Genomic DNA, 13,840 nt, shown 5'->3' on the forward strand with positions numbered 1-13,840 from the left:
GAAGATAGGTCCATCAATGCCTATTAGCCAGGATGGGCAGGAATGGTGTCCCTAGCCTCTGTTTGCTAGAAGCTGGGATTGGGTGACAGGGCATGGATCACTTGATGATAACCTGTCTATTCATTCCCCTTCGGGAACCTGCCATTGTCCACTGTCAGAGGACAAGATACTGGTCTCGATGGACCTTTGGTCTGACCCAGTATGGCCATTCTTATGTTCTTATTCGACTGTGCAACCTTAAAATGTTAAATGAGTTGCATCAAACAAAGAAATAGTGTGTCCAGCTTGACAAACATGTACACCATGTTTTTGAGAATGAGATTTTAAGAAGCAGCTGAATCATATCTCTTGAATCTAGGGGGCTGAGACACTTATATTATGAAAAATATCTGTTAAAGATATGTAATATAATATCTAATAGAAAAGAGTCTCATTGGCTCCACTTTTTGTTCAAAGCATTGGTTTCCAAGGTATATTATAGGACTATTGTTTTTGTTCAGTATAGTTATGAATGGTGTTCATTTTCAGAGTACATATACAGCACTCACCTGTTTGCCATTGTGAGTTACAGAAGACAGAATGGTTCGTAGTGTCTTGAAACCCATAGCAATATCCAGTAAGTGAGCAGCAAAGAAGAAGTTGTTGTAATGGCCAAGGATAGACATAGTTGTGTACCAAGCTAAGTACAAGAAGGACTACAGAAAATGTGAAATGTTAGAGAATATTTACAGTTTCTAATATGTTTTACTGGATAGTGTACAATCACACACACAGAATGAAACTCTGAATTGTAGGCAGTGATCTAATGGTTTGAGCATTCCAATCATAAATTAATATGGATTTAGCATCTCCATATTTTTATGCAGAAGAACTGTGTCTTATTCTCTCTCTCCAACACATCCCACTACTCTCATAAAAAGGCTTGCCGTTTTACCTGGGAAATGATGCCTTTGACATTTACTTTAAATCTTTCACTTGATTATATTCCTCAGAACAGCTTAATTACTAAAATCAGAATTCCCCCGGCTCTTAGCACTATCTTGTTTTGGTTGAGAATATTATACAAAGCTGGAGAGCTCGCTATGCAGTCTGAATTTCTGAAGATCTGATGCTTCTGCAGGGATTGAGGCAGCTACAAACACAGCATGCTAGCCTTGGGGAGAGGGAGTGCCTCGTAAGCCACGTCATTTGGCTGACTCTTAGGGAATGTCTACAGAAGGATTAAAAACCCACTGCTGGCCCAGGTCAGCTGACTCAGGCTCACAGGGCTGGGGTTGCAGGGCTGAAAAATCACTATGTAGATGTTCAGGCTGAGGCTGGAGCCCAAAGCTCTGGGACCTTGTGTGGGTGGAGGGTCTCAGAATTCAGGCTCTAGCAATTTTTAGCCGCACAGCCCCAAGTCAGCTGACCTGGACCAGCCATGGCCGTGCTGAGGATCTTTTAGCTCTGTGTAGACGTACCCTTTGAGCAGTATTGATCAGATCTGGAGGAGATATATACAGCCCTCATTTGCAAGAGGGAATTTTAAGGTGACTAGGGACCTTTAGAGATGGTTGTGGGAGTTAAGAAAGGATCTTAAATGAGTCTGAACTAACCACTGACCCCTACAGGTGGTCTCTGCATGTCAGGATTAATATAGAGCAAGTTTTTGCAGACACTGACTGTGCTGTACCTACTCCGAAGATAGAAGGCTTTGGTTTTAAGACTATCAGTCTGGCAACTTACAAAACCCCCCAAAGTCAAAATTAATTTAAACCCCAGAATACAATAAAAAGCCTCTTAATATTATTCCTTTTAACCCCACCCAATCATTATTATTAATTTCCAAAATCTTGTATTACAATTATAATATCTTCTGAATATCGCCCTATGATGTCAAAAGCAAATATTCCCACAGATAATTTAACTTAAAGTTGTTGGGCTAAGGTTAAAGATAGAAAAAGAACAAACATTTTATACTGATTCCATAAGTATGTAGCTATTAATTTATCAATGTATATGTTACTTTTTGCAGTTCCTTTGGTTACCCACATATGCTTATTTCACCATACTCAAGATGACTGCCTTCTTATCTTACCAAATTGTATTTACTTTTTTATTTCTCTTTATTAAAAAAGTGCCCAACTATAGCTTTGAGTGCAAAATACATATTTGCATTTAGAATAAATGAAAGTCTTCTCTAGACTAACATACTTACATTGTCAGTGAAAACAACTCCAAGCTTCCAAATTTGGTACTTTGTATCAATAGAGCTTAACCTATGGAATATAAATATTTTGAAACTCATAAATGTCAATGTTAAGTAGTTAATAACTACAGTTACACTACTTTCTTTATGTTTAACAACACAAACACATCTTCACATAATGGCTACTTAAACATTTTTCTTCAGAAAATGTAGCTAGGATCTTTCTGGCACTTTATTTGTATTTATTTTTTGTAAGCACTGGTATATGCTGGACAATTATTTTAAGACTGATGTGCAGGTCTCTCTATTTTAGAGAGCATTCTCTACATTTTCAAAACTGTGTTGGGTGTTAGCCACAGAGTTCCAATAGTCTCAAGAGTTCCAGAGTTTCAGTAAAAGTAATACAGCTCTACTTTGAACGTATAGGCTATATCTACACTGCACAGTTAAACCGGCTAGTGGCACTCAGGTCTGGGCACCTGGGTAAGCCTACCCCAGGTATAAGTGTCCCACATCCCCACTTCAAAGACATACCCACATTACTGTGTCCTTGCTCTTTCTGCACTCACCCAGGTGTGTCTGGGGGCATATCCCATGGTTCTTTGTGCTGAGACACTCTCAGATTCTTTCCCAGTCAACTGTGGCATTTGTGAGATAACTTGTCTGTTCTTTGGGGGGAATTGTGGGAAGGGCACTGGAGGACTATCAACACTTGAATGATTTAGCTTGCATTCTCACTGCAAATTGGGTGGATTCCTGCCTGAGTTAAAGTGGAGCCCAGGTTCAAATCCACACCCCTGAGCCAGGTCAGCTAGTGCAGGCTTAAAGCTCCTCCAAACCCAGGTCAGAAGTTTTTCTGTATAAATGGTAGTGGGAGTTAAGGCTAAAACCTGGGTTAGAGTAAGCCCCATTAAAATGTGTAGTGAAGACATACCCATTGAGATTAAAGTGCATGTCAAGATGCTTAAATGTTGAGGGTTTGGAATTGTCTGCAGCAACAATAATAAATATGGCACTCTTGTTAATACACTCCAGAATATTAATCTTTTTCACAGCTGCATCACACTGTTGACCCATATTCAATTTATGATCCACTGTAACCTCCAGATCCTTTTCAGCTGTACCACTATCTAGCCTAGGGGTAGGCAAACGTTTTGGCCCGAGGGCCACATCTGGGTGAGGAAATTGTATGCAGGGCCATGAATGTAGGGCTGGGGCAGGGGGTTGGGGTGCGGGAAGGAGTGCGGGGTGCAGGAAGGGGCTCAGGGCAAGGGATTGGGGTGCAGGAGGGGGCTCAGGGCAGGGGGTTGGGGTGCAGAGTGTGGCAGGGGACTCAGGCCAGGGGGTTGGGGTGCAGGAGGAGTGCGGCAGGGGGCTCAGAAGATGGGGTGCAGGAGCGGTTCGGGGGACTGGCTCCGGCCCGGCACCGCTTACTTTGAGCAGCTCCGGGGTGTCAGTGGTGTGCAGTGGGGCTAAGGCAGGCTTCCTGCCTGTCTTGGGCCCGCGCCGCTCCTGGAACTGGCCAGCATGTCTATGTGTCTGGCAGTGGCTCCTGAGGGTGGGGTGGGGCAGACGGCTCCACCACGCGGCTGCCCTCGCCTGTGGGTACCAACCCCGAAGCTCCCATTGGTCGTGGTTCCTCGTTCCCAGCCAATGGGAGCTGTGGGGGGCAGTACTTGCAGGCAAGGGCGGCGCACGGAGCCCTCTGCCCCCCCCCAGGGGTCACAGGGACGTGGTGCCTGCCTTAGCCCCACTGCGCCATGGGGCTGGGAATCCCGCAGGCCGGATTGAAAGCCCTGACGGGCCAGGTCCAGCCTGTGGGCCGTAGTTTGCCCTCCCCTGATCTAGCCAGTTATTCTCCATTTTGTAGCTGTTCATTTGATTTTTCCTTCCTAAGTGAAGTACTTTGCACTTGTCTTTATTGACTCTCAACTTTTTGATTTCAGACCAATTCTCTAATTTATCAAGGTCATTTTGAAGTGTAATCTAGTCAGTGCAGGAGCTGCAATGAGAACCCAGGATTCTTCCACCTTTCTTTTTACTTTGCTATTAGATCATCACCTATATTATTATAACACAGAGGTACTCAACTCTGAAGAATTTTAGACTTCAATGTTGTAAAAAAGGCACCAGACTACTTCAATTCTACATTCCAACATGTGACACTTTCATAGCAATTTCACAATGCCAGGGAAGGATGGCATGACAATTGTTTTGCAGTTCTCTGCATTTCCTTCTTTCTATGCCCCCCTTTTGTGGTTGTCAGGATGGACAGGAAAGGATCACTGGCACGCCTATCCTTTTGCCAAGCACTTCCCACTTGGCCTTGCTGAGGCACCATGGGAAGCACTCTGACATAGCGCTGGTTGAAAGCTGGAATTTCTGTTCAGCTGGAAATTCCAAAATTTCTGGAAAACGTTTGTTTCATTTCACAATGGAAAGCAGAATTTTGAAAGTTTTCTGCAGAAGGGAAATCTGAATAAATTTAGTTCTGAAATAATCAAAACGTCATTTTGGAAATTTCAAAACAGAATTGATCCTGGGAGACCAAACTTTGGAGCTTCTGGTTCACCAGTCTCTCCCAGGGCTTCTAGGCTCCCTGTGAGCCCCAGCAGACTGATCAGAAGCCATAGCTGAGTTGGGAGCCTCAGAGCTTGAGAGCCAGGTCTTCCAGTTCTATAGCAGGGAGCCTAGACACCCTGAGAACGCCCCAGGTTTCCAGGTACCCAGCTCTGTGGCAGGAATCATGGAAGCCAGGAGCCAAGCCCCACATAGAGCCAGGGTTCCCAGAGCTATCAGGCTCTCGACTCTGTGGTAGGGAGCCTGGCCACCCTGAAGTGCCCATCCCCAGATCAGTTTCCATGGCAGAGCTGCCCTGGAGCAGTGGACCCTGGAAGCGGGAGTCCCCAACATTCCACCAGGCCAGCTGGCAGGAATCCAGGCAGGTTTTTGATAGGAAGTTGCCTGTGGTTTGTTGGAAGTGAAACATGAAATATTTCATATTTGAGGAATTGGCATTTCCTGATGAAATCTGCATTACTGGAAAATCTCTGACCAGGTCTGCTCTGTGATTAGTGCTCCCTTCCTTCTGACTGAAACAGGGACCCATGGACTCTTAATAGCCACATGTGCAGTGGAGTGGGAAGGCTGTGCTGGGCCATTATTGTAAGTGGTATATGTAGATTTTTTAAAAAGCTAGTTTATTTTACTTCATTACTACAAAGAAGCCTTTACCATGTGGATTTTTAGTACTGAGCAAAGTATTGAAAATACACACACTCAACATATCAAATCTGTTCTTATCTTTAATAACGCAGTGGTAGCAACAGATTAAAAATCCCTTCCAATGCTGATTTGTTTGAAATCAGCTAAGGTCAGCTGCTTTTTTTTAAAAAAAATCTCCAAATATCATACCATGATACAAGAGATGCCTCCTCTGGTTCAGTCTCTTCCACTGGACTGAAGTCAAGAGCATTTTTGTCCAACCCCAAGAGTTCAGCTATGCGCTCTGCTCCATACAAGTCACCATATTTGTTAATAACCTAAAAGGGGAAAAGATGAGCTTCTGGTCAGGACAAGACACTGGTGTCACATCCCCTTTACTTTACCCCCATTTGTCAAAAATTTTAAAACCTCAGTTTTCCAGGATTGGCACTGCAAGAACAGAGAGAACTCAGAGAAAGAGAGAAAAAGCATTTAAGAAAAATGAAAGATAGAAGCATAAAAGGCTATTATCTGAAAGCTTTGGTATAATTTAAAGTAATTTGAGCTGGCATGTTTTTCTTTTTTTAGGGGGATGAGGGGGCTTTGTATCCTAATGATGACAATGGCTGTAAATTAGAACTGCATGGCTGATTGACAGCACAAAGTTATTTAGAATGTATGAGTCTAGGAATTAAGCCAAAGCACTCTCTCTTCTTCCTCTTCCCCCACCCACATCACAACTGACTATTCCCAGTAAGATTTACCATAACTATGAGTTCCATGAAACAAAATGTAATTCTCAAATGTCTGTATGCTTATACCACAAAAATAAAGATATTTGAATTAAATACACATTATATTGTTTTACGTTAGCCATAATAATCTAAAGAACCTACCTTCCGTTTTACAAACTTGTCCCAGTAATTGTTAGGAAAGGATCTGCATAGATAAAAAGTTCTCAAGTTATTTAACCCATCGATGGAGGCAAAAAACAAATACAATTCATGCTCATGGTAGTGTTTTGTTTCAATTTGCCTGAAGCACCCACTGCTCTCAAGCTCTGAGCAGAACTACTTTTCATGTCAGTGGGATTTGTGCAAGGACAGTAACTGGCCCTCACAAATTGTAATTCACTGTAACATCAATGTCTCTTCTAGCTTTTTCTCTTCATACCATCCATGTAAATACTTACTAGTGAAATATAAAGGACAGACTGCTGGTTGCTTTCATTTAATGCTCACCATTACCCAATAGTGTGAAGACTGCCATCATAACATCCTTCAACATTAAACAAATCCGTTTGAAAAATCCTTCCTAGTCCCCACCCATACCCCAAGATACGTGAGCACAACCCAGCTTTGCATTCTTGGAGAAGATAAAGAAGTTTCTCAATGCAGATGACTCTTTTCAGCATGTTAACTACTAGAGTAGCCTTGATTTCATTTCTATCCAAGGCTGAAAACACAGAAATAGACATTTTCGCGGGGACACGTAGCACCAGAAGTCACAGTGCATTGACTCTATAAATATAAGGATGATGATTTAGGTTATGTTTACACTTAAAGTTGGGGGTGTGTGATTCCCTGCCCAAGCAGACATACTCATGCTAGCTCTCATTGAGCTAGCACACTAAATAGTAGCGTAGCCACAGGCAGTGGTGGGGGGCAATACTGCCTAGCCGTCCCGAGCACAAACCCATGCAGGTTTGTACTTGGGACGGCTAGCTCGTGCCATGCCCGTATTACCATTGCTACACTATTGTTTTTAGTGTGCTGGCTTGATGAAAGCTTGCACAAGTATGTTTGCTACAGCTGGGAATCACACCCCCAGCTCCAAGTGTAGCTGTAGCCTTAGATGAAGCGGTGATTAGTTGTAATTGTATTCTCTGAAGGTACATCATCATAACTAAGGCCCTACTTAACTTGTGATATTGCAGAAATTGAGGATCCTGCAATATTAGGCTTCCACCACAATTTTCACAGTGGGAGCCCCAGCCACCCAAGGGCTGAGAGTGGGAGTCTGCGTTGTCAGCCCAAGGTGGGCACTGTCTGCGTCAGGCCCCTGCTCTCAGCCCTGGGCAGCTGATGGGGGGAGGGGAGAAGCCCGCTCTCAGCCCCATGTTCCCGCTGTCAGTTCCAGCCCCCCACTCTCAGCCCTGGGCAGCTGACAGTGGGAGCCCCTACTCTCAGCCTCGTGTTCCCATTGGCAGCCCCAGGCCCTGGTCTCAGCCCCGGGCTGCTGACAGCTCAAGGTGGTTGACAGAGGAAAATCATGGGAAAGTAATAATGGACCTCATTACTGCAAATAACAAGGTCCGTTATTATTTTTCTGCAGTTTTCTATGGCTTGTCCACAACTCAACTGCAATTTTTTGACAATCATCCCGCAATTCAGTTAGGGCCTTAATCATAGCACATACCACTGTTGGGTCCAAAATCCCAGCACAAAGGCCAGATAGAACACTGACAGCTCTAATGTTATGAAACCTCACTCCAGCAGGTGGCTTGCCCTTCAGAACAGCCATGTCCCTAGTGTCCCCAAAAGATAGTTCCTTTCAAGTAATAAGTGAAACTGAAAGTACTGTATATACAAGGGTACACAAATATGGAGTTAGAAAGGTTACAGAATCTTCAGTCACCAAAAGGTGGGTGAGGGATGAATAGTTCTCCTAAAATTGCCTCTACAACAGATTCCCCACTCTTTGGACATTATTGAACTCCCCGAGGTCTTCATGAAATAATTTTTTTAAAACAATAAGATACTACAATAGCCAGTGGGAAATATGTGAATCTTGATCTGTAGCAGAGAAAGATACCTTTCAAAACAATGTCTTTCCTTCATTATCTCTAGTGTCAGGAGAGGCAGAAATATGGATTGTTACTAGCACCTAATTGACCAAACCATTTCTGGTTCTTGACCTTTTTAGGGATGGCAGTGGCCAACAGCCCGTCATCATCAGAGTCTTGTTCCATATGATCACATAGAATCAGGGATTTTTCTCTGCCTCCCAGCCTGGAATCCCTATATCTGGTAGTATGATTCATGACAGAGTAGAGGCTGAGAGTTTTGTGTCTTTGTGCACCTGTGTTGTCTGTTACCTGGTTGTGGGTTCAAGTGTTGCTCCTCGTTTTGAAAACTCTAAGACCTTAAAGGACAGGTTGCTTCAGATGCAGTGGGCTAGTTCCATATGACCTGTATCTTGTCTAGGGATACCTTGAATTGAGCTGCATTTATCAGAGCGCCTATTTACTTATTTTATTTCATATGATATGTAAAAAAGTCATTAAAACATACAGGAGGTGTTGGGTATACTGAGAGAATCATATCTTCAAGTACATTGAGGTGACCAATGCTTGAGATCCACTTCACATCAAGACCAGATTTTAGTCAGCTGAAAGTGGCGTTCATCTTTGATTCAACTGGGGTGATGATGTAGCAGGAGGAGTACAGACTGTACAATATGTTCTTTGAGCCCAGCTGACAATGTTTAACTTTTTAGTGCTAATTCTGCTGAGATTGAGGCACTGAATGCCTTAAATGCTTGCTTTCAGGAGTCAAAGAAACATGTTGGAAGTCAGTGGGTTCCTCGCTCTGCAGTTTGGAGGAGGTGAGGCCACCCTCTCAACATTGGTTTTCAGAGGCAATAGTGTAGTGGGTCAAAGCACTCAAATGCTCACCCTTAGACCCGGTGACGTGTATGTAGATATAATTGGCAAATCTGTCATGCTCTGCTCAGAAGTAGACAGTGTTGTGGTCACATTTATCAGAAGGTGAGATAACTACATTTGGGACTTTTTTACGTTGCTACCTCTCAGACACTTCAAATCTCTAGGATGAACTACTGGCAAAAATAAAATGTGCACATGAACTGGAGAGAGAGAAAAGTCTGAGAATAGGGAGGCAAGGAGCCCTGAGGCTTCTTTGCTGTCACAGAACAAAAAACCTGGAGGAGACAGAAGAAATCATGATTTTGTGTTTTCTAAAACAGCCACTGAGTCAAAAGAAGCACCATGAAGAATACTTATGTTAGGAGAATAAGAGATTTGCCTGAAAAAATATTGCTCAGCACCCATCCATCTAATAGAGCTGATGGTGCAGGACTGCTGAGATAGTATAGTGAGTTTCTTCATCAATAGAAGTCAAAAATGAACTCTGGTTAGGATCTCTAGGAACATTTCTACAGAGGGCATGTCTGCGTAGTTCCCCTGTTGGAGTAGTAATGGCTCAGAACTTTAGAAGAATGGGAGTTCCTGTCTGGCAGTATGGACCCAAGAGTGAGGGATCTGTTGTGGTACATGTCTTTTAAGAAATAATGTTACACTTGTATAATAATCATCACTTTAAAGAATTTCAGTGGGTTTTCAGTCAAAGAAAGATGACAGTCCTACTTAACAAAGAAAACGGGTTGGTTCTTAAACAACATATGACAGGGAAGTAGCTAGACTGGATGGTTTAGAGAACTGGCAATGGCTCACACAGCTCTAGATAACTCATCTGAAATTGGCTTAGTATGATAGTGTCTGAAATTAATAATCTGAAAGCTGTTCACTGACTATGTAAAAGGTTTTATACCAAATCCTACTTGATAAGTCTCCATCTCACACAAGTCACCATTACAGTTAACACTAAGGTCTTGTCTGCACATGTAGTGTGTTGTGCAGCACATGTAGTTACACGCCGCAGTGCAAAGCAGGTTGTGTCCACACTGTGGTGTGTAGCTATATGCAGCAGTGAAAGGCTCTGGCAGGCGGGAGACAGTAGGGAAAGGTTCTGGTGATGGGGAGCTGCTGAAGCTTTTCCCTGCTGCCTCCCCCTGCCAGAGCCTGCCCCCACAGCCACAGTTTGTCACTGTGGTGGGGAAAGGCTCTGGCAGCAGGGAGGCAGCAGGACACTACACTGCTAAAGGTAGCAGTGTAGATTTGTGAGCCACTGCTTGGGCTTGTAGAGAGCTGTGCAGGGTATATACCCGAAGGTTCTGATGTGTCTTTATTCATCTAAGCAGTGCTTCACTGTCCATAGTGCTATTTAAACCCGGGCTAGGAGTTGTGCAGTGTATGTACTCTACACATCACTGAAAGTATAGACATAGTCTGATTGGCCTTCTTGTTGGCAGTTTCAGTGAAGCCAAGATGCTCCCTCCAGCACAGCATTGAGGTAATTTGGTAAGACAGTGTGGGCAAGCTTGCATTGACACTATCATTGCTGTACCGGTTCTGTGAATGCATAATATATTTCAATCTCTTAATGTATTTTACAGAGATGTCAATCTGGCATGTTTCAGGCACAACATTAAACTTGGAAATGAGTTTTCTTTGTAAAATGAGATAGTAAGTAACCAACATCAGTGGCGTCTGTTTGACAAGGACAAATTATCTGTGGCTTGTCAGAGCCAGTTCAGACTCTAGGTTCCTCCTTCTCACTCACTTACTGGCATGATGACCAATCACTATCCAGAATTTCTCTCTCTGTTGGGTTTCCTCCTCTTGAATCTTCAGTTTAACTCCTTTCGATCTGACAAATCTGTTAGCCTGATCTACCTTCCTAAGGAGGAAAGACTTTTGTTGATGCCTGGTCTTGGAAAGCCCTCATAGGATTAGCCTGTAGATGGGAATATAATTTACCTTTCTGTGATTTGACATGAGACAGTGCAGACAATGATTTCTGTTTAGTAGCACCATATGAAACACACCATGGGACATGAGAATAAGAGTTGGAACTGAACTAGAAGGGGGAGGGGATTGCCTAACCTTTCAACTACTCCTTTCTAAAGGACAGTTGCTCATCTAAGCCCTGCTCTCAGCTCTCTGAAGTCAAAGGATGGGTCTGTAGATACCTTCTCACTAGGCACTACGGGCCAAATGTGCATGTAGAAAGCACCTTTGCAAAGCTTGTCCACTACCACTTCCTTTCTCTGACCTAGGAGGTGGCACAGCTGAAGTGGAATCAGTTCTAAGTCTCATTGTACAGGAAATTAGGACACCTGGACCTGAGGGCAATACTCCTGATGAAGGTCATGGCATATGGGCAGAAGGATTCTTATCCCTTCCGAGAGTATCATCAGTTCCATATGCTAAGATAGCCTTGGCCAGGACAATTAGGATTAAAGGAATCCCATGATTAGCAGTTTTCTTTAGGACTCTCCATAGGAGTTGGAGGGGAGGAAACATGTAACAATGAGAAGTTCAATGAAATGACAAATGCATCCTGCACTAGCATTGCTGGGTCCAGACAACCATTGCCAAAAAAGGAAGCACTTAGCATTGAATTTCCTTATGAACAGTTCCACAGTGGAGATTCTCCAGTTCTTGTAGCTGCTGGAAAACTGCTATGGACAACTCTCCTGGGAGAATCTTGGATTAGTATAACTAGCATGCCATACAGTTAAGGAGACCTGGCTCAATAAGATCCTGTATTTCATGGAAGTCTTAAAGTTCCTTTTCCTCAAGAGTTTGAGGCTACCTCAAGGAGAGCCTCTTTTCCCTGTGCATGAACTGCGTGAACTGGTTCTGTCTGTCACAGCCCCAGAGACCAACCATCTCAGCCAGTCCCTCACTCCACAGCTGCTTGAGAGAGAGTGTCTCAGCCCCTGCAGGCTATCTTCCTTCCTCCCTATAGGAAGGCTGGGCAGGCTGGTTTTGTCTGACACAGGCCCAGAAATCCCTTCAGTTGCTGTCTCATTCTACTAGGTAGTGAACATTTTTCACAGTGAAAGCAGAAAAAACATTTATGCCATCCATGGGAAAGCATTAACCCATGAGACATAGTTGAGGTGTTTCAATCCTCTCTCTTTCCCTTTTATTATAGGCTTTTCTGCTCAAGACCTAAATGGCAGCCACATATAGCTGTGGAGGTTGCCTACCTGCATGTTGCTCTGAGTGAGGCAGGAGTCAAGCTGGAGAAGCAGAAGAGGGAGCCCTAAAGAGCAGGAAAACACTAGATGGTCATCACCCTGCCTGCCAAATTGAGGGATGAAAAGAAACCTAATGTTTGCGCTATTGTGGACTGAGCCTCAAAAGTGATGTTTTTAAATACTTTGCACTCTTCTAGAACTGCACTTATGTTGTTGTTTCTCACAGCTCTGCAAATCTATTAATCCAGAGAAACAAATACCATTAAGCTTAAAATTTTAAAACAAATATTAATAGCAAGAATTAATAAATTTCACATAGTAGTATTTTTCCTTGAAGATCAAAACAGCAGCACTACTGTCAATTCTGGGCTATAATACCCGTTACAGAAAATAATCAGAAAATAACACCACCACTTTGCTGTAGGGAACTGATGAATTCAACTCCTACACAAAACCGGTTTGTAACTGGAAAAAACAAAGTTAATTATTTCACAAGTAGAAGCTTAACCTGCAAATTGAATTCTATTGTTGCAAACATTTTCCTAGAATCATACATCAAAAATATGTTGCTTCTGTGTTTTAATAACTGTATATTAATCAAAGCTGTCATCACAGAGTATTATTCAGCTTGTTGACTCTCATTACATTTTCTAATGTGCAATTATCTACTGACAAAATGAAAGACCATTCTGGATGTAAGAAACAGATTGGCAGGATTCCAGAAGAATATTTTCAAGTAATTTTTTAATTCTAACTTTTTACCTATCCGTGTCATCACAATATATGGACCAAACTGAAGTTAGTGGAAAACTCCTAGGATTTGGCCTTAGGAAAATAAAGCATTAAAAGGCTGCTAATAATTCAGACATTATTCCTAAAATATTAACATAATTTTGCATTAGAGATGAGCTTCAGGAAATCATGCTTCTTGATGCAAGAGAACAAAACTAGCGTACTTAACTTTTAATGAAAAAGCTAGTCATGTTGTTCAATGCAAAAGAAAAGCAGCATTTTAAAGATAATTGAAGAAAATACATACTTTGAAAAGACATCATACACTGGCAAACTTATGCACAAATAGAAGAATTCAACTACTGTAATAAGGAAATTCTTCATTAGGTCAACACTAGCAGATGCCATGGCATGTTTGTTTAGCTACTACTAAGGCACACTGACACTGTGGAAAGTTCTAAAATCCATCAAATTTCCTTGTCACATTGCCCCTTATATATGGAACAACACCTGTTAATTGATTTATCTCATTAGACTGACCTCACACTTGGTAAAGCAACCCCCATCCTTTCATATATTTATACCTGCTCCTGTATTTTCCATTCCATGTATCTGATGAAGTGGGTTCTAGCCCACGAAAGCTTATGCCCAAATAAATTTGTTAGTCTCAAAGGTGCCACAAGGGCTCCTCGTTATTCCAATCAATGTTCATTGAATGCCCTCTATCTCTTCTGTCAAAACACTCTACAACAATTACTTACCTGTATGGCAACTGTTGTTCTTTGAGATGTGTTGTGCACTTATACAGTCTACTGTAGGTGTTTGCGTGCCCATTGCACCTGGGTCTGAGACTTTTGTCAGAAGTAG

At 42.7% G+C, this 13,840-nt stretch overlaps 1 protein-coding gene across 1 annotated transcript in view; it reads right to left on the reverse strand.

Moving 5' to 3' along the window:
* The window catches only part of RYR3 (ryanodine receptor 3), a 575,267-nt gene that overhangs the window by 20,465 nt on the left and 540,962 nt on the right, over positions 1-13,840 (reverse strand). The window contains exons 95-98 of the mRNA XM_024202042.3: positions 6,289-6,331; positions 5,603-5,730; positions 2,198-2,258; positions 549-695 (exon numbers count right to left, since the gene is read on the reverse strand). Of these exons, the coding sequence (XP_024057810.2) occupies positions 549-695; positions 2,198-2,258; positions 5,603-5,730; positions 6,289-6,331 (379 nt within the window). The remainder of the gene's footprint in view (positions 1-548; positions 696-2,197; positions 2,259-5,602; positions 5,731-6,288; positions 6,332-13,840) is intronic.

Source organism: Terrapene carolina, unplaced genomic scaffold, assembly GCF_002925995.2.
Source record: "Terrapene carolina triunguis isolate 2854851 unplaced genomic scaffold, T_m_triunguis-2.0 Scaffold96, whole genome shotgun sequence".
NCBI lineage: Eukaryota > Metazoa > Chordata > Testudines > Emydidae > Terrapene > Terrapene triunguis.